This window comes from Electrona antarctica (genome assembly GCF_951216825.1).
Source record: "Electrona antarctica genome assembly, chromosome: 12".
Lineage (NCBI taxonomy): Eukaryota > Metazoa > Chordata > Actinopteri > Myctophiformes > Myctophidae > Electrona > Electrona antarctica.
The window spans coordinates 36,160,570-36,188,177 of record NC_136793.1 but is presented as its reverse complement, the minus strand read 5'-3'; the positions used below and the strand labels follow the sequence as shown (position 1 = coordinate 36,188,177).

At 42.2% G+C, this 27,608-nt stretch overlaps 1 protein-coding gene across 3 annotated transcripts; it reads left to right on the top strand.

Annotated features, from left to right (window-relative positions):
- Nucleotides 1-4,662: 4,662 nt before the first annotated feature.
- LOC306933469 (tetraspanin-15) lies at nt 4,663-25,884 on the top strand. Of its 3 annotated transcripts, none has more exons than XM_079515708.1 (8): nt 4,663-4,797; nt 9,979-10,164; nt 12,427-12,501; nt 13,320-13,415; nt 16,469-16,585; nt 21,268-21,318; nt 22,690-22,815; nt 24,501-25,884. In XM_079515708.1, the coding sequence occupies exons 2-8, from the start codon at nt 10,099-10,101 to the stop codon at nt 24,837-24,839; spliced, it is 870 nt and encodes a 289-aa protein (XP_079371834.1). In that variant the 5' UTR covers nt 4,663-4,797; nt 9,979-10,098; the 3' UTR covers nt 24,840-25,884. The 3 variants fall into 3 exon arrangements, with proteins under 3 accessions (XP_079371834.1, XP_079371835.1, XP_079371833.1); XM_079515709.1 differs by lacking the exon at nt 4,663-4,797 and adding an exon at nt 4,825-4,901; XM_079515707.1 differs by lacking the exon at nt 4,663-4,797 and adding an exon at nt 4,832-5,126.
- Nucleotides 25,885-27,608: the final 1,724 nt, after the last annotated feature.

Sequence of the window (27,608 nt, the reverse complement as noted above, 5' to 3'; positions counted from 1 at the left end):
AAATTGTCTGCATTTTACTACAGTAGGCCTACACATCCTTTATCTCCATGCAGTGATTACATTCACACAGCAATGACAGAGTCATGCAAACCAGGAACCAACTATACATCCATGGAACCAACCTGCTCATTGGGAACAGTTAATACATAACTAATACAGGTTCGGGTTCATTGAAAGCAATGATAAGCCACAAAGGATAAAGAGGATATCCAGTCCAATTACTATCAAAATAATACATTTAAACTAATACCAGGTAAACAATGAACCTATAACCTGCTATCAAAATCTTCACCTTGTAGTCAAGAAAAACAAGCCTACAAAAATATGAGAGCAAATGTCCAAGGTAAGTCTGCCAATCACCCTATACTTAAAGGAGTGACAGACCATACAATCAAATTTAAGAGAGAAACCTAGTGTTGTTGTAACTCGTTCGTTTGTGTAGGGCTACACAGGCAATTTGGACATCAGCCAAGTAGTGGTATCATCGTCCAGTTCAATTAGGCCGCTGACTCCATGTGGTGACTTGAAGATTGGGCATTCATCGATGATGTGTTCAACAGTCTGTGGTTTTCCGCATTTGCAGAGATCAGTGGCAGACACTCCAATCATGTGCAGGTAGAGTTCGGTCTTAGCTACTCTGTAAGTCTGTTGAGGTTGACCCAGGCATTCCGTGACAAGTCGCACCCAGGAGGGTTGGTTGAAGGAGAGTTGATGAACTTCCTCAACGTGGATGTGGATTTGGACCATTGGTTGTTCCAGCAGTCAAGGATCCATCCAGGGTGTGGAGGGCTCGTGGTAAGGAGTCTCCTAGCCTTGGTGGAGAAGTGTTTGCGTTTGAGTCTCTGGTTGGCATATTCAGAAGGCGGGGGAATCAGGCTTGTTGGCTCATCTGCACTCTTGCAGGCCAGTTTCAAGGTCAAGAAGTTTCGACAGAGCTCTGGAGGTGGGATGCCAGACAGTATGGGGAGAAGCTCGACAGGGGTTGATGGCGTGTGTGTGTGCGTGTGTGCGTGTGTGTGTGTGTGTGTGTGTGTGTGTGTGTGCGTGCGTTGCGTGCGTGCGTGCGTGCGTGCGTGCGTGCGTGCGTGCGTGCGTGCGTGCGTGCGTGTGTTAGTCAATGTCATTGTTTTTTTTATTTGTTTTTGGCTGTTCTGCCTTTATTGATAGTATCAAGTGAAGATAGACAGGAAAGAGGGAGAGAGAGAAGGGGAGAGACACGCAGCAAATGTCGTCATGAACGGGACTCGAACACGCCTATATGTGGCATGCGCCTGGACCACTAGGCCAGCGGGCGCCCTGTCAATGTCATTGTTGGTTGGTTCAATTTTGCAACTATAATGCTGGTTTAGTCTATTCTCTTTTCTCTTTCTCAGTTAATCCTCACGCCCCCCCAACACACGCACGCACGCACACACGCACGCACGCACGCACGCACGCACGCACGCACGCACGCACGCACGCACGCACGCACGCACGCACGCACACACACACACACACACACACACACACACACTTCTGTCTGTTTCAATATAGAGAGATAAAGGGATTGGGCCCCCCACTCCTTTGAATGAATGAACTAATAATCAATGGTTTATTTCGATCTATTCAGTTAGACAATTTCAAAACATTGTTTTCCTTTAAAATGAAAAATCACACCCGTGTGAAGTGAGGGGCGCTAATATATTAAAGTCTAACTCATGTTGATTAGGTGATGTAATGGTGATGTAAAACAAACGGTGCCAACACAAACATTAAATTCTCTTTATTGTTAATGGTATTTAATGTTTGTGTTACGGACAAGATGACGTAAATTTTCCCTTCATTGTCAATGGCGTTTTTAAAACAAACATTGAACTAAAAACAAACATTAAACCTGTACATAGGAGGGGCTAGCCCCTCAAAAATGGAACGTGTGATCACATAACCTACAGGCTACACCAGTAAGACGCCCTGAGGGCGAGAAGCGACCTCGCCCTAAAGGGCGAGGTCGCATCTGCCTGGGTGACGGCAGGCGGCAGACTGCTGAGCGAGCGCTGGCGCTTTGGCATGGGGGGTCAGATCAACATATTTGAATCCTGTACTGGCATATGGAGCGGGTCTTGAGTGTACATGGTTTTATTTAAGTTTCAAGGTTCAAGGTTGGACTTTATTGTTACATCTTGTGTACAGGTACATAAGAGTAAAACTTATTTTTGTTTGGCTTCCTTACAGACATGAGGTCAGATCAACATATGGAATGTCAGAACAGGAAGGACGGGTGGGGACGGATCAACATATAGATTATAGAATGTCAGAACAAGTCAGCTCCATATATGGAGATCTAAGGGTTTGAGGTCAGATGTAGATCTAGGTGATGATCCAGCCTTCTCCATGTATGGTTATCCAGGGTTAGATGAGGATGCAGTGTTGTGATTTCATATAGGGAGATGCCATATATGGTGCATGGCGTGATGTCACGAGGCACCATATATGGAGATCTAAGGGTCTTCATAATGTCACGTGATATATATATATGGAGACGTGATGTCACGAGGTGTGACCATATATGGAGACGTGATGTCACAATTAAGGCATGACCATATATGGAGGCACAGACTGACGGAAGCTGCAGACCTATAGTCGCAATAAGACCTATAGGGCATCAGTTGGAGACATATCTATCTGTTTGCCAACTCGTCATTAATGAGTACTTAGTACTAACTACATTGACTACATCTGTACTCCTCCAATCTACCAATCGACCTGCTTGTCTGCCCGTGCCTGCCCGCCTGTCAGACTCTCTGTCAGTCTGCCTGTTTGTCTAAACACCCCCTGACTTATCCCGGGGCTCTGCACTTGGGCCCACCTGCCAGCCCTTAACAGCTGCGACCTTTTTGCAATTGATTTCCTTCACTTGCACTGTCACACTACATTGGCTTGACTGGTTTAATACCATCAGCAGTGATCAAATAAATGTACAGATAAATTACATAAACATGTGGAATGTTTGGAAGGGTGCAGTTGACAGGATGGGTTGACAGGTGCCCTCAAAGACACGATGGTTCATGTATTCAAAATATATTCATTAGTGTGGTTTCCAGAGGCAACCAGACTAAAGTAAGATTTTATTAATTTATTCATATAAACTTTGTTTAAAACACTTTAAACAAACAGAGTGGCAGCATGTTTTTTTAAGAGCATTAAATGTAACGTCATTTGGTAGCCAAGTCTATGGACTTTTAATATTTGTTTAGAGCACAATGTTTGTTTAAAGGAGTGAGGCACCCCTTACTTCACACAAGTGTGATTTTTGTATAATTCTAGGATCAGAGTGGACCTGTCCATGGTGCTGAGCAGTGCTGGACAGGTGAGCTATGTCCATGGCACTGGACCACAGGAACTTTGAGCTGTCCAGAGTAGTACAGTGGACAGGTGAGCTCTATCCATGGTGCTGGACCACATAGTACAGTGGACAGGTGAGCTCTGTCCATGGTGCTGGACCACATAGTACAGGAAAGAGGGAGAGAGAGATGGGTTGAGCTCTATCCATGGTGCTGGACCACATAGTACAGTGGACAGGTGAGCTCTATCCATGGTGCTGGACCACATAGTACAGTGGACAGGTGAGCTCTATCCATGGTGCTGGACCACATAGTACAGTGGACAGGTGAGCTCTATCCATGGCGCTGGACCACATAGTACAGTGGACAGGTGAGCTCTATCCATGGTGCTGGACCACATAGTACAGTGGACAGGTGAGCTCTGTCCATGGTGCTGGACCACATAGTACAGTGGACAGGTGAGCTCTATCCATGGTGCTGGACCACATAGTACAGTGGACAGGTGAGCTCTATCCATGGTGCTGGACCACATAGTACAGTGGACAGGTGAGCTCTATCCATGGCGCTGGACCACATAGTACAGTGGACAGGTGAGCTCTATCCATGGTGCTGGACCACATAGTACAGTGGACAGGTGAGCTCTATCCATGGTGCTGGACCACATAGTACAGTGGACAGGTGAGCTCTATCCATGGTGCTGGACCACATAGTACAGTGGACAGGTGAGCTCTGTCCATGGTGCTGGACCACATAGTACAGTGGGCAGGTGAGCTCTGTCCATGGTGCTGGACTGGACCACATAGTACAGTGGACAGATGAGCTCTGTCCATGGTGCTGGACTGGACCACATAGTATAGTGGACAGGTGAGCTCTATCCATGGTGCTGGACCACATGAACTTTGAGCTGTCCAGAGAGGTACAGTGGACAGGTGAGCTGTCCAGTGTCCATGGTACTGAAGCACATGAACTGAGCTAAGTAACCTTGTGTCACCAGACTTTCCACCTAGGAGGAAAGGCTGGTCTGTGTTCCTAAATCGCCTGTGTGATCCGGTCAAGGCGTGGTTTAGACCAGATGATGAAAACTAAAAAAATAAAAACCTCAGCGTCGCTTTGTTTTGGTTCAAAGCACTGTAACACGGACAGTTGTGACCAGGAATCTAGTAGACTTCTCTTGGCCCCATTCACCTTCTTTAGTTAGTTAAAGTATGCTAAACGGATTGACAACAGCTGTTCCAAGGCTATTGGCTAGTGTAAAGTAATCACTGATCAGGATAATCAGGACAATGACTTGACACAGCTGAAGCAGGTGTAGATTGCCTGCCATCTGTGTGTTCACATGAGAAACCCACTGACCCGCTGATTGTGTTGCTCCTCGTTTGAAAAAGCCTTGCTTTGACTAGTAGCACAGCCTGGCGGAGATATGCGCTCTGCTTCTGGTTCTTCGTGTGTAGAACGGACCTGTCAAGTGTCACCATAGGTAACTGTCCCTTTAAGAATGTAGTCAAAACAAAGCGTGCGTGGATAGCCCAGCCGCACGGAAGTGTATGGGCTCGTAACATGGACATAAGAACCCAATAGAATGTGAGGAATAAGGACAGATATATGTTACATTCAACCAATTGGCTGTTACAAAGCTGGATTAATTTGTCTAATTTGTTTTTCTACGTAGAGCACGCAAAATAGGTAGCTAGTTAGATAGCCTAGCTAATCTTAGCAGACATGCCTTCCTATTCAGACATGAGGAAAACGAACCATTTCTATTATTTCATCAAATTCACTTTAAATATTTACTCCATGCTGTTCTCGGTAAGTCTGTTTAACCTCTATTGTTACGAGTACTACCTTTCAACAGTATTATTATTCCAACATCCATGAACTGCATGTATCATTAGCATCCTCCCGGGGTAGCCTGACCGTGCTAGCGAATATCGGCTATAGTGTTGCCATTTATTTATTTATTTATCAAATAATATATTATCTCATTTTAGACAAACGGACAGTGGTGGATCTCTTTGGAAACACAAATGAATCGGACAGTAATGGATCTATTTCATTGTGTATTAAGCCGGTAAACGGCATGCTGACAAAGGGCTCTCTATGGCGTTGCATCTAAAAGGGATGATTACAGGGGAGGGTTTTTCTGTCGACCTAAAAAGGTCTGAAATTGCCATTGTTGGACATTCAAATCAAAGCATTTCATGTCGTGATGTTATTATTTATACAATAGCGCGAATAAAACCCCAGTGTGGTACAAATTGGTGACGATTGTTGAATCGAGGTGTTGTCTTCACTTATATAGAGACGGAACACAAATGCACAATAGGACATATGATGCCTCATATTGAATGTTATTTGACAGCAGCCCCAAGATGAATTATACTGCTGAATAATGTCAACATGGAAAGGCGGCGAGCGGTGTGATGCTATCTGACTGGCCTAACAACCTGACTTGGCCTAATTTTAAGGCTTTATTGTTTGTCAAATCTGCATGCAGATGGTTTTCAAGAGTTGGATTTATCCTCGGCATCATCTAATCTAAGGCTATAATTGACCCATGGGTTGACTTAAGGTAGCGTGGGAAATTGATACCATCTGCCAGCCAATGTCAGCTGAGGTCGTCTGTGGCTCTGAAAAAAGATAATATCCAGCAACACACTTTGAGATCACGTTTTTCAATGAGGATGACGTTTCAGACCTTGCTTTTCAGAACACATTTTTTATTTTCTTTGGCAGGTAGGCCTACTGTACATAACATTCATGGTCTGTCCTATAAAAGCAGCTGTTTGGTACCCAGTACAGTATAGAGAGTCGCTATGAGGTGGATGAAAATGTTTTTCTTCCGCTTGGGTTCAGGGTTCTGGCTATCAAGGAGATGAGTGAGTCATCCCATATACTGTAGACTGAGCAGACCTCTCATTCTGTGGACCTTAATGACCAAGTGAATAGAGAAAACACAAATAAAAAGTATGTCATGACATCACAGGTGAATCTTTAACCGTTTAGGGCCTGTGGCTTTGAATCTCTCACCCCCCCCCCCCCCCCCCCCCCCCCCCTTTCTCTATCTATCTAAATAATCGCAGCTAATCACAGCTACTCTTGTGGAGTCCCAGACTAAAAGTAAGGGAGAACGGGGTGAGATGAGCCACTTTTTGCCTAAGTTGTTCTGGAAGCAAGGCAAAATGAGTTGGCAGTAAAATCTAAATATCTACCCTTATTTCAGGAATACTTGAAATGATGAGTAAGCATCTATGACAAAGGGCCATGACAATATGACTTATTAAAAAGAAGAGTGGTCATGTGGCTCAATTTGCCCCAGGTAATTGAACCACATGATATATAAATGATAAAAGTTTAAACTTGAACAGATAATGTATTCACTTTCATGAAAATAATTTAATAACACTCTTCCCTTTTGTTTAAATACAGACAATTTAAAAAAAGTTTGTTATTCAGAACCTTTTAATATTTGCAGTTGTTAATACAATATTCATATTAAGAAAATTGGCTCAGAGGGGCACGGTGGCACAGTCGGTAGTGCTGTCGCCTCACAGCTAGAAGGTCCTGGGTTCGATTCCCGCTGTGGGCGCTGGGGGCATGTTCCCTCCTCCATCAGTGCCCATACCCGAGGTGGGGTTGGCGAAAGGGCCTTTCTGTGTGGAGTTTGCATGTTCTCCCTGTGTCCCCTAGGGTTGGTACCCTCACAAAAACATGCAGTAATCCTGGTCTCTAAAACTACCTCCCCCTGGCCAGCCGGGGCGCCTGATGGAGGGGAAAGGAACTGGTCGGAATAACGTGTTCCTTCCACACGCTACGTCCGGCCAGGGAAATCCCCCCCTGTCAGGTGAAAAGAAGCAGCTTGGACTCCTCATGCATAGGAGGCATGAGGTCAGTCCGCTGCCCCCCCAGGTTGGCAGAGGAAGTGTAGCGCCCAGGATTACATTAGATAATTGGCACTTGGCTCAATTTACCCCTGGACATCTGGTTTCTTTTTACCCACAGCCACCATTTTAGAAAAACATGACGATAGAATAACACTTCAGACAATTTCTTTGCTAAATTATTCACATGGTTCTATCCATTGGCAAATCACCAACATGTAGGATCATATTACATTTTAGACCTGGGTAAATGTTGCTTTGTTATAACAGTAATTTTATCTGATGTGTCGAAATCTTACTTTGACCTACAAAAAACAGTTTTTTGTGTAAAATAATGTTTTCTACTTTCCCCATGTGCTTCCCAACTTCACAGCCAGGTGTAAATGATGGATGCTTACTAGATTTAAGGTCACATGACAACAGTTTTCTAGATAAAGGGGGTGGTTCAACTTACCCTCTGGCTCATCTTACCCCGTTCTCCCCTATAGCACAATAGACCCCCTTATATTATGCCACAAATATTTATTTTTAGCACGATTTGAAAATGAGTCCTCACACTCACAACAAGGACCAAATGGTATACAGTATGAGCCACCAGGTTTCACCTTTCATTCTCTTGCCATAGAAATATTCTTCTTCTTTCGGTTGAACTTGTTTCCCTTCAGGGTTGATTTTACTTCCCTCTCACTCTTTGGCATAGAAAGACTGAATATCTGACTGTTTCTGTTTTATGCATCTTCCTTGATCCTCTCTCACCGCATCCATAAACCTCCTCTTTGGCCTCCCTCTTCTCTTGCCTGGCAGCTCCATCTTCAGTGTTACCCCTCCTCTGCACATGGCCAAACAGGTCCTAAACCTTGCCTCTCTTTCTTTAATGTAGTCATTGCTCTATCATAGGCACTATTTTTTATCTTGTCCCTCCTAATGAGAATCATAGCATCTTCAATTCTCCTCCTGCTCTGCTTCCTCTCAGTGGCACCTGTTTCCAAGCCATAGAGCATGGAAGGGATGTAGTACCCTGAGCCTGAAGCAGTTATCAAGTATGACTCCAGAACATCCAAAGATTATCAATCCCCTTGCCTCTCTCTCTCTCTCTCTCTCTGTCTCTGTCTCTGTCTCTGTCTCTGATCCACTCCATCGTCATACCTAATTGTGTGGTGATTTACTACAAGATAGCCTTGTTAAGATGAACAGACAGAAACTCTGTCCATTTGGCTGTGAGCCAGCTGTGTATATTTAATTAAGGTTTTACTGTTGGCTGTTGAATTTAGTTAACGCGGTTAACAGGAACTATGATAAGAATAAATTGCTAGGCTTTATAGGGATGGTCAACGGGGAAAGCCTACCTTAATATATGTATGCCTTTACACAAGTGCAAATTAAAACACTCCCTGTTGCTTTGTGTGATAATATTTTCTGCTAATGTGAGTTCATTTCCAATACCTGTCCTTGATAGTGATGCATGGAGTGGTTGAGTGCTCTTTTTACAGTACTGGTCAGTGTTGGTGATTTCAGTCCCACAAAAGCCTTTGTTGCGACCAAAGGTCGCATCTACTATGATAACGTGTAATTCCCGTGTAATTCCTGTCAGTGTATCACTCAAAATCCCCATAAATGGGAAAGCCCCCATATATGGTGTCCAGGTCTCGTGACATCACTATGACATCTGATGTCATAGTAAATGTGATCTGCTGTCGCAATTAAGCCCATATATGGAGATCCCTGATGTCAATATTGGGCAGCAACTCCACATCTGACCTCAAACCTCAATCCCTTAGATCTCCATATATGGATATATGTCAGACATTCCATATGTTGATCCTTCCTCATCCATCCTTCCTCTTCGATGTCTCCCTTTTGACTGATACCTGTCCATTCAATCTCTAGATGGGCCTTCCCCAAAGTTATTAGTGCAGCTGCGCCTGGCAGCCGGTGAAAACTAAGAGTTCTCAACAGGCCTGAAAATTAAGGCCCGGCTCATCCAACCCTGTACACGCAAGAGAATTTCCACGCTACCACCCTTAGATCTCCATATATGGAGCTGATCTGTTCTGACATTCCATATCTTGATCTCACCTCATCAAACCATGTACACTCGAGACATGCTCCTTATTATATGGCCAGTACAGACGAGAACGCTTCTCGCCCTTGTGCGTGCGTGCGTGCGTGCCTGCCTGCCTGCCTGCCTGCCTGCCTGCGTGCGTGCGTGCGTGCGTGATTGCGTGCGTGTGCAAGACTTAGGTCAATGTCAATGTTGATTGGTTCAATTTTGCAACCCTAATGCTGGCTTGGGATTGGGTTAGGGTTCCTGCAAGAGTCTATTCTCTTTTGTCTTTCTCAGTTATCCTCTTGGTGTCCCCCCCCCCCCCCCCCACACACACACACACACACTTCTGTCTGTTTCAATATAGATGAAGGGATTTGTCCCCCCACTCTTTTAAGAAATAAAAATGGAAAAGGTGTGAGTGTAATTCTATCTGCTCACTTATTTTGTCTCCTCTTCCCCGTATCTCACTTCCGCTTAAATTAAAATATGCCTTGGCTTGTCAAACACGGAACAATATTTCTATGTTGTTTAGTGTTTACAATATATACACAATGATGTTAGACATTGTGGATAGTCAGAGGCAGATCGGTTTTATTATCCTAAATGAGTTATGTGCTTCCTGTAAATGGCATCTTGACATACAGTACTCGGGATGGGTGGATGGATGGATGAATCCCCCTTTTTAAAATACTGTAAATGTAAGTGAACTCTTCTCTCTCTCTCCCTCTCTCAGCTGGTGGGGCTGTGCGTGCTGTGTGTGGGGGTGTATGCAGAGGTGGAGCGTCAGAAGAACCGCACCCTGGAGGGGGTGTTCTTGGCACCAGCTGTGGTTCTGATCCTGTTGGGCCTCGTCATGTTCACCGTGTCGCTCGTCGGTATGGTGGGCTCCCTCAGAGACAACAAGACCCTGCTACACATGGTGAGAGATGGACGAGGAGGAAGGGTGGAGGGACTGTATGCAGGTGTGCTTGAAGTGATTTTCAGTGGGGTGGGGTAGGAGGGTCACGGGGGCTGACGGGGGGTCACGGGGGCTGCCAACTACTATACTACATTTATTACATTTCTTTGCACATACTGTACCTACACAAGGTGCTGTTTACAACAAAAGCCAGGTGCAGAATAAACTAGAACTGCACTCTGTCGAGTGCCTACTTGCTTGTTGCACACAAGTAGGCCATAAATGGCCTACTAGTGCGCAAGCAGAGCGTGCAAGTGCTGTAGACCGCTATAAACTTTCAAATCTTAGTCTCACATATTGAATTATTAGATTTAGCTATTTGCTACGTACCTTGCTTCTGAAGGAAAAAAAGTAATATTTTTAAGTATGGTAAAATCATCGTTACGTCACCGTCAACTATACCATGGCATTGGTACATATATTCATCACGTCATATGTCCATATATGTGTACATGTCTATATGTATGTATATGTCGTTTTCTGAGTGGTTGGTGGTATAATGTGATCGGCTGGGTGGTTTGATGCGTATGTACTTGACACTGAAACGTATCATCATTACGTTACCATCGTCAACCAATTATACCCTGGCATTGGTACATAATCTTCATCACGATTCACGGAAAACATACCTGCACGGTCAGCTTCCGTATGTCCGTATGACATCATATCACGTGCATTCTAAGGGACATTGGTACATATCTTCATCACGTCATGGGACATATGCTTCGTAGCATGACAAAAACACACCTGCACGGTCAGCTTGGGGCCAGCATATGACGTCATAACATGTGCTGGCCCCAAACACGTGCATCGTAGCACCTGACTGAAAACATGACTTGCACGCTCTGCTTGCGCAAGTAATGACACTAATAACAAATCACTAGTTGCATATCATGGTTACCACAAAACAGTTGTTTCCACACTTCCATCCATCTTCAACCGCTTATCCGCAGTCGGGTCGCGGGGACAACAGCTCCACCAGAGCGCTCCAGACTTCCCTCTCCAGAGCAACATTAGTGACTTCCTCCTGGGGGATTCCGAGACGTTCAAAGGCCAGTGAGTCGATGTGTTTCCTCCAACTGCGCCTTGGTCTGCCCCGGGGTCTCCCCCCACCTATGCTGGCTCCTTTCCAGGCGAAGGAGCAGCGGTTAGTCTCGTGTGACTGAACTTCTCACTATCTCTAAGGGAGATGCCAGCCACCCGTCGAAGAAAACTAATTTCGGCCGCTTGTATTCTTACCCTAACCCAGGGGTTTTCAACCCGTGGGTCGCGACCCCTCGGGGGGTCGCCAAATTATTTTGGGGGGTCCCCAAATTATTTTCAAAAAAAAGAAAACTGAATGGCTGGAAAGTGGAAATGAAGAGTTTACATATAGTACACATAGTACATGCATACACCTTCCCTAATGATTATATATGGTTTCAGTATTTATTTATGGTGTATTGTCTCTATTATTAAGGTTATTGTAGCAGTCAATTTATATTGGGGGTCGGGAGGGGGTGGGGCGGGGGTCCCGAGACATTGCCAAAGCATTTCCGGGGGTCCCCGGCCAAAAAGGTTGAGAACCCCTGCCCTAAACCATGACCCACACTTCATGACCATAGGTGAGAGTAGGAACGAAGATTGCTCGGTAGACAGAGAGCTTTGCCTTCTGGCTCAACTCTCTTTTCGTCACAACAGTGTGGTACAGCGACTGCAATACCGCCCCTGCCGGTCCGATTCTCCGGCTGATCTCCTTCTCTGTCCTCCCCTCACTCGTGAACAAGACCCCGAGATACTAGAACTACTTCACCTGGGGTAATGCCTCATTCCCTACCCGAACTGCACAATCCACCAGTTTCCTGCTGAGAACCATGGCCTCAGATTTGGAGACACTGATCCTCATCCCAGCCGCCATACACTCGGCTGCAAACCGGTCCCACACACACTATTGTGTGTGTGTAGGCCTATACTTAATCTGTTTACAAACCAGATGTGGAATTCATCTGGTGTGTGTGTGTGTGTGTGTGTGTGTGTGTGTGTGTGTGTGTGTGTGTGTGTGTGTGTGTGTGTGTGTGTGTGTGTGTGTGTGTGTGTGTGTGTGTGTGTGTGTGTGTGTGTGTGTGTGTGTGTGTGTGTGTGTGTGTGTGTGTGTGTGTGTGTGTGTGTGTGTGTGTGTGTGTGAAATCTGCTAAATATGGTCATCATGTATTAGTGTTGACTATAGTTTATCTCTGTCCACAGTTCCTGTGTGTTCTGTGTGTGCTGCTGCTTCTTCAGGCGGTGGCCCTGATTATCGCTCTCATCTTTGAGAAGAAGGTCAGTGTATCTTCTTAACTTGTGTATGCAAACACAGACAATTTGATTATTAATACAGCCACACTGACAGACTTTAAGCTTCTTTCACACACCCATGCTCAAACACACCGATACATCTATGACACATGGGGCCCTATTTTCCGCCTGGTGCAATCTGCAGTGTGGCGCAGTGGCGCTTATCGCAGTTCGCAGGGCACATTCCGTGTCCTCCCCCTGATGCAGTACGGGAGTGAATTGGTCTTAAAATGAGGTGTGGTCTGGTGCGATCATGACACAACGCTTTTTTCCACACAGATTTAGTACTTATGTGACCATAATAATAACACCTTCTCCAAGTTGGTCTTATTGCTGGCAGGTGCAGGTGATACCTTGTTATTTAGGGGGAACATTGTTTGGATTAGGCGCCTAGGTAGTTTCACAATGCACATGCACACATTAATTGCAGGTAAAATCCATCTGATCTGAAGTGAAGTGACAGCAACACTCGTTCAACAATTGAGGATTTTCTTCACTAATACTAGGAAATTAGAAAGATGTGCCGCTGCTATGAGTGTTAGACGTGCAGTGATGGAAAGAAACGCAGCATAATGATTCATTTAGTTGCAACATTTCAGACCTACACACTTACAATGCACTGTAGCTACTCCAAGGCCAGTGAGACGATGTAATCCATCCAACTGCGCATAGTCTCCAACTAGACTCTTATGACAAAATCCTCACTGCAGTACAGTATGTTAGTCTGATAAATGGTTAGTACTACTCACTACATCTCTTTTATATATCCTTCTTGGTTTGTCTTTGTGTCTATCTGTGTGTAGACATCTGCCATGTTTCAGAACAGCATACGAGAGGGAATCAAGCACTACTACGATGACCTGGACTTCAAAAACATCTTGGATTACGTACAACAGAAAGTACGATGTTATTCTCTCTAATACACATGACTTTTTTGCTGAGCTCTAATGAGGTTTGTTATGCCCTATTCATAATATTCAATTGCATACATCTCGGTGGCAACCAGCAGGTGACTGTTATCAAATAGCAAGAAGGTCTGGCCAGTGAGCTGTGGCACTGCACTAGCCTCGCATAGCGATACTAATATCACTACGTGGATATTAGTCTCGTCCCTCTCAGTAGGTGCGTTTCCATAAAGCCGTTTTTATGCGCATTAAGGCTCTTGCGCAAAATCTCCTGGATGGAAACACATCAATATGCGAATAAGTCTCCATTTTTCGCAAACACACTTTTTCGCTTGGAGGTTGCGGATTTAGGCTTTTTCGAAAAAAGGGAAATGCGCAAATAGTGTATGGAAACACTTGCGGAAAAGGTTTTTAATTAGAAAGCATTGAACTCGCATTATATCGCTTTTGAACAGTTGGAAAATAAAATAAAAAACGATGGGGAGGCCGTGGAGTGAACGGTGCATGGGATGGTGGATAGAGAGAGGGAGAGGATAAGGTCCCAATTTACTACTACCCGACCCGTCCGATTAATAATTGTGTAGTGTGTTCAAAGATCCCTTATGAAGTCTGAATCCTCCCGAGTTGATCGGGGCGATCCGATCATTTTGATATCTGGATCGCTACTGTATGGATGCAAGACACACACACACACACACACACACACACGTGGACTACGAGTAGCGTAGTAGACTAAACTTTTATATATAGCTGCCGGGTCCCTGCAGGCTATTCGATTTCGATCCATGCTTACGCTTCATCTATTCTTATATATTTATATTCATTGCATAAGATAAGCAACCTAAACGTGTTCAATGGTGTGAACATGGATTAGGACTATACTTTACATGAGCCTCACTTTACTGGCAAAACAGTGCCAACTACTGCATATTTAATGAACTTATGTCATATGCGCATTTTATCAGTTTAATGGAAACACCGACAATTCGCTTTTCTTTTTTCGACTTAATGAACATACGCTTCCTTTTTTCGCAAAGGCTTAATGGAACCGCACCTAGTGTTAGATTTTTTTTTCTGCAAATGTCCCACCCCGTATTTGCATACTGGGCCCTGGTTGGTTATAGTCTGGTTCCAGGTTGTTTATATCTGGTTGGCTCGTCACCACTTCGGCTGTGAAGTCCTTGCACAATTGAGAGGGGCCAGACTTAATCTGCCTGGGGCAATATGCATTGCAAAGGCAGGTGAAGGCTGGCTATTCGAGGCTAGGCTAGCACTGCGCCATATTGAAGAACATTGTTATAACTTGTCAGCAGTATTCTACCTAAATTGGTAACTTTTTCAATAACTACCGCCATCATGTTCAAATCCATAAGGTGTTGCACAGTGCTTACACAGTCAGCATTTTTTCCATCAAGCTTTGACATCGTCATAGGTATCACCAAATCCATAAAGCCTAGCTGTGTCACTCTCCAAAAAGAACAGATTAAGCACACCGTGTGTGATGGACGTAGACGTGATATACACATTTTACACTGCATATTTCATCTACTAAATATCACACATCGAACTCCTATGTGAAGTTGACAGCACACAACTTCACACTATGCAATTCCAGCAGCATGCTCGTGACACGACCAGACCTTTGAGTTTGAATTGCATATTTTGGAGAACTTGTTTTTTTAATCTTTGAACAAACGTTTAGAGTTGTGTTCATATAACACTCTGAAATCAGTTTATTTTGTATACATTTCCCCACAAGTTAAAATGAACTCAATATGTCAAAAAACAAAACAAAACAAGAATATATAATTATTTGTCTCCCTCCATGTCACATCATCCAATACTTATTTGTGCAACCAGTCATGTTTCTGTCTTTTCAGCTTCACAGGGGTATGCCGCCTAGGGTTTCCACAAAGAGGAATCCAATAAAACAAAGAGGAATAAAAGGGCAACACAGTGGTAGTGATCGAGATAGAGTTGTCTATTATTCTGGGGTCAGTTTGTCAAAGTAGGCAATTGATTGGATTTTCGGCACCTGGGTTTTAGAAGATGCTGTTTAATTGAGTGTTGCCACTGTTCATTCCCTGGACCCCACGTCTTTTACCTTTTGCCCTAAATGCTTCTCTTCCCAAGCAGCAGCAGTACGAAACCTCAGTCCGCATTTTCAGGCAGAATTGAGAGGTACGCCCATTCGCTGAAATCAAGCCTAAATCTGTGTAAGAGGCATAAGGGAGTAGGGTCAGGGAGGAGTGTCCTCAGGCTTAGATGTGCCTGCTACAGTAGTGCTCACTTTTCTCACTTGAAAGGATTTTCTTTAAAGCGCTTGAGTATATCACTGTTTTTTGTTTTTGTTTTGTTGATAGGATGTGATTTCTACCCATCAAATGGCGCAGATCTGTTATGTCCTTGCCTGAATATGATAACCAGCTGTGAAGTGCTTCTTTATATCTCCAAGGTGTTAGCTGCCATTGAAGCAAGCTTCAGATGTGTTCTACCATTACATCGCATAAATTTCGTTCTGGGTAATTTTCTGAAGCTTTAACACAGTTTATTTCAGTTTTTAAACTATGTCTTTTCATGATCACAAACTTATTATGATATAGTTAATGAGGGTTTTGATGCCAAGCGGCAACGACGACGCAACGCACATAAGACACTTATCTGGCCAGACGCAGGTCAGGAGTCAGGCCCGAAGGCAAACCACAGTGCCCAGAGCCTCCTGGTGTCGCCAACACCCATTCTGCTAGCAGCTCACCTGCCACCTTAAGCCCCAACTAAGAGACAGTGGGGGCAGTAGCATGCCACTTGGACACAGGCCGGGGTCTGGTCACCTGGAGGAGGGTGTCTGTTGCAAGAACCGAAAAAATCAATGACTCCAGGAAATAACACTGATGATGTGCCCAAGTTTGTGCATCGCATCAGTAGATGTTTTATTGACTGAAATGGGTATTTGAGCGATACCTCACAACTTATGCCAGGTAAATTTGGTGATGGTGCATACACTTGAAATATTAAATGTCTATTTGTTTGTATTTTACCTCCCCCAGTTTTCATGTTGTGGAGGGGATGAGTATAAGGACTGGGGGGTAAACCAGTACCACTTCTGCAATGGTACCGGGCCTCTGGCCTGTGGGGTTCCATATACCTGCTGCCTTCGCCGCAAGGTGAGTTCTAAACCAAACCCATGACATGTACAACAAACTGTACAAGCAATGTTTACATTTAGTAGAACCTTGTAGCACATGAACAAATACGAACAAGGCTAAGTATCGATTTATAGAAATTGAAACCTGGTTTTTAGTTTGGGGAAAGTGAATTTTCCTTGACGGAGGTTCACCAGTGCCACAGAAGTCACCAATATTTATGTAACACAAGCAGCAGCGACGGTGATGAAATAAGCTTAAAGCTTTCATGACATTAATTTTAATTTATTTGTATTTATATTTTATGTTTTATGACCTGATAGGTAGAAAAAAGAGAATCCCGCACACTGTCTTCACTTAGGTTGGTCTTTATTGCAACGTTTCGGTCGTCAGACCTCAATTACACCCACACAACCTAAACTTTGAACATTCAGTGGATCTTCTGGGGCCTGGGCAAATTGTTATGTCATATATGGCATTTGTGGACTCTTACATCACAGTCCACAGGAAAATCAGAGCACACTACAGATTCAAGTACACTTCAAGCAACTTAGTTAACTTTGTTTTCAAATATGATGCTTTGTATTGTCCCTATTAATTAACCTTGCAGCAATATTTTTTTTAAATATGCATCATTAGGAATAGGGGATAGGGAGCCAGAAAACTCCAGACCACAGAACATCTTCTGAATGTTTTTTTGGGTGCAATTGAGCTTAGAAAACCTAAGACAAATTACAAAAACCTTTTTTTATGTCACGATCCCTTTAAGGGAAAAAAGGCATACTGGCAACACATGTCTTGCTGATCGGTCCAGTGGTTTGCGAGACATACACACAAGGATACATACCAACACACAGACCTACCTTATAGACAGCTAGCCTCCTGCAGAGCGTCTAACCATCTTATAAGAGGATCAGTCTGTGTGCGTGTCTGTCCTGAGCTCATCTCTGGACCAATCGGTAGGTCACAGAAGTACCTCCGCTAATTTTAATGTATGTGTTTTATACAGTTTTAAATATTTAATATACATTTTACAATTCAAGTCAATGGGCCTCTGATTGGGCAGGAACCTTAACCACCCTGTGACTGCCGTCGCAGGGTGGCCACATGATATCCGAGATCCACATTGAAGCCACAACATTCCAATGTTAATCCCGGGATCAAATTATTCGTTTTTCTTCTTTTTATAATGACAGAATTAGCTTGTTTTGGCCATGTAAAGACAATAAATGGAATTGCTAAACAAACAGATCATAGAAGCAAGAGATGAGAGACAATATTTGAACTTGTATCATGTCTAATTTCAGTCATTTGTATAAGATTAAAATGGGTCAAAATAGAAAGCAATAGAAAGAATGTTCTGTTCCTTAAATTGTAGATTGATGTTCAGAAACCTCTTCCATAAAACCCTAATTGCTTCGGATATTTCATAAAAGCTAAAGTTAAAGCCTCAATCTGCAATTTCTTCAACTTTCTTCAGCTGTATGCAAGAACATAGGTTGGTAGGTTTAGAATGATAATACGAAACATCATCATTGTACATATTGTGCTAATTGTTTTTTTTTTAAAACAGCACTTAATGGGGTGCTGATAACAGATATTGAAGGTCTGTGGTTTGGTTCAAGAAAAGCTGGGGCACAGGACACAACTTGACAGACTACCATTCAATTGTCCACCGGAATCACCGGAAATTCAGGGCACTTTTAGAGGAGGACAACGAATATTGTTCTGTGTACATACGGTTCATATACTTAGACAGATATATGTATATCATTAACATGACTAGACAAGGGATTAAGCTTAATTTAGCAGAAATTAGGCTATATTCCGGGATTCATAGAGTACACAGCTATACACTCCCTGGTGCAAGTTTAAACTGGTTTACAAAGAGTAAAGGGATGGAGAGAGAAATAGATGGGTGAACTTGGTCAGCATATGGATTCAATTTGCTTCCTTCATTTCTCTTTGGGTACGCATGTCTCCAGATTCATTTCTCTTTGGTTACGCATGTCTCCAGATTCATTTCTCTTTGGGTACGCATGTCTCCAGATTCATTTCTCTTTGGGTACGCATGTCTCCAGATTCATTCTCTTTGGGTATGCATGTCTCCAGATTCATTTCTCTTTGGGTACGCATGTCTCCAGATTCATTTCTCTTTGGGTACGCATGTCTCCAGATTCATTTCTCTTTGGGTACGCATGTCTCCAGATTCATTCTCTTTGGGTACGCATGTCTCCAGATTCATTTCTCTTTGGGTACGCATGTCTCCAGATTCATTTCTCTTTGGGTACGCATGTCTCCAGATTCATTTCTCTTTGGGTACGCATGTCTCCAGATTCATTTCTCTTTGGGTACGCATGTCTCCAGATTCATTTCTCTTTGGGTACGCATGTCTCCAGATTCATTCACTTTGGGTACGCATGTCTCCAGATTCATTTCTCTTTGGGTACGCATGTCTCCAGATTCATTCTCTTTGGGTACGCATGTCTCCAGATTCATTTCTCTTTGGGTACACATGTCTCCAGATTCATTTCCCTTTGGGTACGCATGTCTCCAGATTCATTTCTCTTTGGGTACGCATGTCTCCAGATTCATTTCTCTTTGGGTACGCATGTCTCCAGATTCATTTCTCTTTGGGTACGCATGTCTCCAGATTCAACCTCTTTGGGTACGCATGTCTCCAGATTCATTCTCTTTGGGTACGCATGTCTCCAGATTCATTTCTCTTTGGGTACGCATGTCTCCAGATTCCCCTCCTGTGACTGAGCTCTGTACATTTCACTGTAACCAATTTAGCAAGCGTTAATCAGCCAGCAATGGAACCACATGGGCCAAGGCAGGATGAGAGGCAGTCGGGCTGCACAGACTAGAATACAGAAGACATTATACAGTTCCAATTTTGTTTCTTAGCTTGTACTACTTTTTTCCCAACTTAAAGGTGTAATAAGTAATATTTTGACATTAAAATAAGTGTTAAATAGCTCTATATTCTGATGGCAATCATTGACATATAGTGTTTCTTCAGATAGGGATACCACTTTTATTCAATCAGGAATACAGGATAAACTAGTGATTGGATTTGGAAGTGATGACTCAAAGACGTGAGCACACACAATCGGAACTGGAACATTATAAAGCTGGGTACTCCTGATTGAACATGTATTTTGTACGTCTGATTTTGAAAGTGCTGGAGAGACAGTGAGACTCATGATTGAACACTTATGCATGTAGCAATACTGTAGAAATGATTACTATCAGAATATAGAGCTTTAATCCTTTGTTTTACCCAACAAAATATCACTTATATTGCCTTGTAACAGAAAGTGCAACAGCAGATGTGGCCTGAAATACTGTGTTTGCAGGTTACTTACTGTAGCTACCTACAACCTACATTTCCCTCTTTTCAGAAGGATTTCTGAATGTGCCATTTTATTAAAGTTTCTGCTGTTGGTTCGATGAAGTGCTTGGGATAATAGATAATTGTGGGGAAACCCTGATAAAAAGCAATCTAAAGAGAGGGGGGAAATATATCTAGATTTTTATTTCTGATTAAGGTGGTAAGGTCCTTTTCAAGTAAGACAACCAATATCTCTGCTTACGTATTTCATTGAGATTTGTTCCAACTTCCAATAGACCTCACTACTGACTGCAAGTTACTATCTGAAAACCAAACACAGAAGCTATCTACTACATGTGTTGTCTGCACCTTTCATTATCTACAGCCAAAAGGGAATTAATTGATTGTATTGGAGATCTCCAGCCAGCTTTACTTATATGTGAGACAAGCCCATGCCACTACCTGATTCACAGGTATTGGCGTGGGCTTTGGAGAATTTCTTCATGTCCCCTTAAATCTCAGGGGTAAATTAAATGTATGGTCCCTCGCTGCCAGCAGCACACCCATCTTATCTTATCTCTGCTGTTCCACCCTTCACAAATCACTGATAATCCAATGAGAGCATTGGAGCTCTGCTAGATAATTAATAAGAGCTGAAGACACGCATGCACATGTGTGTGCGCGCGCGTAATACCTCAACGCATACCCTGGAGATATGAGAATAGTTAGAGAGACTGAACATTGTCTAGGACTCTAGGGGCTCCAATTTCGTCGCTGCCTTTACCCGCGACGCGGCCCGCAATTCAGCCGCAGCCCGAAAATTACCAATATAGGAGCTTCCTCTGTCCCTTAACGGCATCAAGACTTCAAGGCAGCAACACATCGCTCTTCCATGAGCTATAGACCGTAAGCCTATGAAGCAATATAGAACTGGGCATAACGGACAAAGGATATGGGATCTCTTAAAGGCAATGGCACGTGGACTGGTGATTGGTTTAATTATTGTAACGCCCAAACCACACCTATGCATAATATAACGGGTAACGGAGGTGTTTTAGGGATTTAGACAGGTAACCAAAATACCAACTTTAGTGGGGGAACACCCCTTCCCCACTGCTAAATCCCAAAACAGGGTATTTAGAAAGATCAGACAAAAATGGAGCCCCTAGGTCTTCCTGGGTTATCATTTTGCCCATAGCTGCCAGCTCTCCTGTCAGCTTCACAGGTTCAAGGTCATGCTCTGGATGGCAGTAGACGGGTACACCTGATCCCACAGGACATCTCACTGTCTTACTCATGGTCCTCTGTATATGTGTGTATGTTTAAATGTGCAAATTAAAATCTTGTTTCTCTGACCTTTGTGCAGGTGGGAGAAGTTATCAACACTCTGTGTGGCCACAAGACACTTGATGAAACGGTAGTAAGACTCAATTATATACGATTATTGTTTGTATTTGTTGTGAAACTACCTGTAGTTTACAAGTGCATATCTCCAAGCGGTGACTGACAACTTTTTCTTCTCTTTTTCTATTAACTTTTTCATAACTAAGAAGGCAATTTGTTTTTGCAAATATATTACAGGACAATTTATTTCAAGGCCAAGGGCAGAGACCTGCTTAGACACGATGAAATGAAAAATATGTTTAGAGAATTTCAATTGGTCAAACTAGCAGTTAGTATACATGCTTCTGTAATTTTCCATAAAACCCCAATGGACTCATATTTCATAAAATTAAAGGTTAATCTGTAATGTTCTCTTTCTACTCTACTCTTCTGTTTGGCTGTAAGTACTATGGAACAGCAGGAAATACATTTGAAACAATAACACCGAAACTCTTTTATTTTCTATCAGGTAGTTAATTGCATTTACTGTACCTGGTGAAACAGGTTTAGAGTAGTACAGGGGTTCTCAACGTTTTTGGCCGGGGACCCCCGGAAATGCTTTGGCAATGTCTCGGGACCCCCGCCCCGCCCCCTCCCGACCCCCAATATAAATTGACTGCTACAATAACCTTAACCCATTTTGGGCGGGAACCCCTTTTGGTGTTTTAAGCATTATGTTATAATTTAGCTATTGAAAAATAGCAGATCTACAAGCTCATAGCGCGCCACTCGGTGGCGCGCTATGAGCTTGTAGGTCTGCAATTTTTGAAAAATCGTGAAAATAAAATTAAAAAAAAAATCTTTTTTTTTTTTTTTTAATAATTTGGGGACCCCCTAAAATAATTTGGCGACCCCCCGAGGGGTCGCGACCCACGGGTTGAGAACCCCTGGAGTAGTACAAGAGTTGAGGTTGATTTCATGAGAAGCTTTCCTGTACAATACTCACACTGAAAGGATACAATATTGACATGTACAGTAGTAGTTAAGTGATGCTACTGTCATGTTTGATTTTATTTAATCTTAGATGATGCCACAGAATATCACAGAATGCTTTACAATATACAACACATGGTTCTACCAAAGTTCTGCATCACTTCAACAAGCTTAAAATATGTCTGTATATGTCTGTCTTATTAGATATCTGTCTGTCTTATTCGATATCTGTAGAGTTCCATTTTTGTACACTTAATAATGACGATATGAGTCATGGTAGTCTCATTTCATGTACTCAAACCTCTATTAAACTCTCAAAAGAGTCTGTTCCATTCATCATCTACCAGCTGTGCTGGAGTAATATTGATCTTTTCAGAGTTCAACCTGAACCACTTAGATTTTCAGGAGATGGGGCATTGTTGAATTCGAGTATGAAATTAAAGACATTCTTTTCTCTGCTGTGGCTTTGCAGGAGCATCAGCGAGAGACCCTAGACGAACTAATTCATGTGCGTGGCTGCATCCATGCTGTCAACCTCTGGATGGGTGATAATATTGGAATCACTGTTGCACTCTGCTGTGCAATAGGGTTGCCACAGGTAATATAAAACATGCGTGTGTGTCACTCTCAAAAGCCGTCTGTCCAATCAAACACCCTTGATAATTGAACTTGTTAAACATTAGAAAGTTCTCTCTGAAAGTGAATTTCCATTTGACAGCCTCCCAGCAACAATATGTCTGCCAGTTTGTTAATTTATGTACGTATGGGCATCTCCTGGGCTGGGGTGTTTTGGCAGCATTACTGGAAGTTTCTTTTTAATATTGTAGCAGGAAGGACATACAATCTAAGTTGTATCTTTGCAAAATTTCCCCAAAACATGTTTCTTTGAATCCAGTTTTTAATAATTGTATTTGTTTGAAGAGGTCTATCCAATTACCAAGGTGCATCTCGCCTTCTTTTTCAACATCAGCTTTTTCATTCTCTCCACCAGTCTTGCATTTATTTTAAAAAAAGTAAAGATATTTTTGGGGCTTTATTCCGATACAAAGTACAGAGAAGATTTACAGGAAATAGGGAATGAGTTGGAGACTGACATGCAACAAATGTCCCAGGACTTGCTGTTAGGCTGCATGAAAGCTTACCTGTATACGGTACATACCTTAATAATTCGGCCATCGGCACCCCTCAGTCTGCCAGTGTTTAATGGAAGAAGTATTGACAGACTTCAGAGCAAGCCCCACCTACAGTAAATGACTAATGATTTGCCTCCAGTCTACAACACGTACAGCCATAGATGATTAGGTAAATAAAACCACTGGGGAAGGTCCTCATCCACCAATGCTAGTTAAGTTGTGGGAAGCCATGCAAACAGTTTCTGCATCTGGAATTTAATGCTGCTCACACTGGAAAATACAAAAGATTCAAAGCTACACAGCATTTTTGTAGCTTTGTATCCGAAGTTGAAACAGTCTCAACCTTTTTGAAGCTTTGGGCTATTGTAACTTTTGTAGTAGCAACGTTGGTTTTGTTTTTGTATCCTCATGTTGCTGGCTTCCTTTGCAAAATAATGGTAGCTTGTATCTTTGTAGCTGCCAATGTGAACGCAGAATCATGAATTTTGTCTTTTCGCTTCTCGACCTACTGTTTTTGAAGGGAAAACGTTGGTAGTATTAGAATGAACTACATGGGTTATTGACTGCACTCCTCGTGTCACATCCATCTTAGTCTGTTCAAGTGTTCAAAATATTACAAGAGAGCCTACCTCACAGCTTTTCCACCAAATTTGAACTGGAATCCACTCACATTAGATGCAAACCCATTTTAGACATGCTTAACATTTTATTTTTCTGTTTTTATTTGGTTCCCTAGCAAATGTTTCTACCTTGCCAGCACATTTCTAGTGCATTTGACGTATCAAAGCTAATTAGTTTTTGTCGTGACAAGTTGTTGAGAGTCATAGATCTGTAGGCTGATTGTTCCACAAGCCTGGTAGCGTGAAATTAATGTGTACTAAGGTATAGTGTTTATATTATGTTTACACGCTCCGAGTTAGATTAATAAGAGATTGCTGTGGGTGTCCTCTCACATTCATGCTGAGCTACAGTGTTCTGAAAACTGACAAATACATAAGTAAGGAAAATATACATAAGCAAGGAAATTATTTTGTAGTTTATTTGAGACTCGAATGGCTTGGTTGTATTTGCTGAAATGATTATGCCTCATTTAGGGAACTCAAAAAAGAACATTTACAAAGTTTAAAATGAGATCTCTCATCTTCTCCAGCTGCTGGGCATCATTCTGAGCTGTGTTTTCTGGAACCTCCTGGTTGACATGAGCCAATCGAAGGACATGGTGGACTTCAAGGTGCTCAAGAGGGCTGGCTTTGAGTACAGCGAGTTGGACCTGGCTGGTGCTGGCTGGTGCCTATGCCTGCCTCGGGACGGAGGCTACCTGCCTGTCCCCGCCACAGAACCTGAGCTCGATCCAATTGATATCCACCTGCGGAAACTGAAAAAGAAGCAGCCAAAAACACATGCCCAGCTGCGAGAGCTGCAGGAATCCAGATCAGCCACAGGCCTTGACGAGATAGACATTGGCCGGAAGCAGAAAAGGGAACATTGAATGTTCTTTTCATTTTCCTTGGTTTTAGTTTGGTTTTATTGTTGTTAATTGTTGCATTTGTGGAAGGAGTCATGTTGCACTACTACTTAATACTGACTGAGCCTGTCAATCATGGGATCAGATAAATTCATTCTAATTTAAAGGGATCACAAGTAATTTGGCACTTTTGATTGAGGCATTATTGGTGATCCTCTCTTGTTTACAACACAATTGTGAAGAAGATGATGCAACAGTGGCTTTGAAAAAACATTTCAAGTAATTTTCTGGCACTTTTGATTGAGGCATTATTGGTCATTTTCTCTTGTTTACAACACAATTGTGGAGAACAAGCAACAGTGGCTTTAAAACAATATTTTTTAAGTACAGTAATGTGTCTCTCGTTTGACCGTTAAATCGAGAGGAATTTTCATATTTTTTTGTTATTTCATAACATTCTAGATATCATTATTATTTTTTAGCATATGAATCTGAGCTATGTCTCAATTGCTGAAAGCTTACCTCAGGCTGTTGTGAAAATGGCCCTGTAATCAGACGGTAATATTTGGTGTATTAAACATGTTGTAGCTTGAAATTAGGTTTTTCCATGTCTGAGATAATAGGAATAGCCAAATACGTCTTAGCGTGCAGCGTCTGTGAAGGATGTGTATGTAAAATGTTTTTTTTCTTTTAAACTATGATCTGCAGTTAGATTTTGTACAATCGGTGTACATTGTAAGACTGGCTCTTCTGGAATAACATGGGATGCATGTTTTGTACTATATATTAATTAATATGATGGAGACAAAAGAAATTAAGCCCTCGTGAAAGTGGGTTGTTGTCTATGAATCGTTTATTTTATTTTTTTCCTGAAACTTTATATTATTTACTGCTTTCAAAGAATGAAAGGGAAAAATCCAACAGTACCAATTGAATCAGAACGCTACAATGGGATCTCTCTTTTTTTTGTATGTGAGTTCATGCACTGTTTGAGCTTTCCCCTAGCTCCTTTTGCCTTGTATTGACACTACTGTCCTCGTAAATAAAGCTGACTTTGTCTACTTTTTTTTTTTATTCGCACAATTATTAAAACAGTACAAAAAAAGGAAATATTTTTAAAGATGGAGTGCCGACGTGCCGTGATTTTTGTATTTTTTCCCCTCCAGTCTATGAGGTGACTACTTCATTAGACCCCTTGGTGTGGTTGTCATGTGCAATGATGTCTTCCATTAGCTTTGTATTTAGGGTGTCTTCCTGGAGGCCAAAACCTTGACAGTCAAACGTGCCAATGAAAAAAACAGTGATGTGTGCAGTTGAATTTGTGGATGTGTGAGTGTGTCTGCAGCACATTCATATCATGTGTATGCAGATGTAAGACTACACTATATGGTAGATGCAAGTGAGGCTTGATTCATCAATGTATGTTTAAAGTTACTGAGTGAAGATGAGGAATTGGCAATAAGTACAGTATGTGTGTATTCCAGACAGAGTATAGAACCTCTGTCTTTAATGGAGAACTGGCTATGAGTGGTATGGCTAAAGGGAGGATGGAGATGGTCGGATTGTCTATAGTCATGGACTTGAGAGTTGGTTTTAAAATATTCTTTGAAAGGTAAGTGCATTAATGTTAATGTCATACTGTAGATAGATAATACATTTAGATTTTGAAACAGTATTTTTTTTGTTTAGTTAATTTGATCATCTTAACCGTAACTACAAATTATTTATCAACACAAGGTTACAATAACATACTGTAGTTGGAGGTGGTCAAAAGGAATAGGCTGAAGCTGAAAGCTTATACAATAAATGCCTATCCTACGAACAACAAAAGCAAAATTCCTCAAATAGTTTCAAAAATAGAAGGAATTGCAATAAACAATCCAAACAAATAATTACCATAGTCAAAATACACAAATCAATAGACAAGAAACAATACCACAGCCGTGTCACCATATAGATATACCAGGATCCATATAAGTTTGTTTGAAATAATAATAATAATCATCGCCATAATTCCTTATTATTAACTTATTCTCCATCATTATTATAATTATCATCATTGTCATCATTATTATTATTACTCATCATCATTATCATCATCATCACTGTTATAGGCCCCTATATCTAATACCATAATCATCATCATAGGTCAAATTGAATTAACAATTACTACAACTATTACCCCTGATACCACCATCACTGCCATCATTGCTATCATTCTCAATACTGTACTACTCTCATATTTTAATACATACTAATTATCCTATACTGTATTTAGACAAAAAAATACGCTTGAGCAGTAATTTAAATTGAGAGATATTTCTGCTGTGTTTGACATCCTCTGTCAAGCCATTCCATATGTTCACCCCACAGACAGAAATACACATAATCATCCGGGTGGTGCTGACACTGGGTTGTTTAAGTTTATGTCCTATCTTAACTCATAGCGCCCCTCCCTATCCTTGAACATTTTTGAGTGGTGTAAACCACTCCTACAACTGGCTTTTGTGTGCAGAAAACGTAATTAAATCACACCCGGGTGAACTGGATGACCGTAGCAACCATGCTCATTTTCTCTGCACAAAAAAAGCCAGTTGTGAAATCACATCCGGGTGTGATTTCATTACGTCAGATCAGAGCTGATCAGGCTATATAAAACCTTACACCACTCAGTTCACACGGGTGTGATTTTTGCATTATAATTAAGCGGAGCAGATTGAGCCAGATAGTTAGAAGAGGTAGCTATCCTTACACATTTCTTTTGAATAGAGGGTATGCGCATGCTTAAAGTGA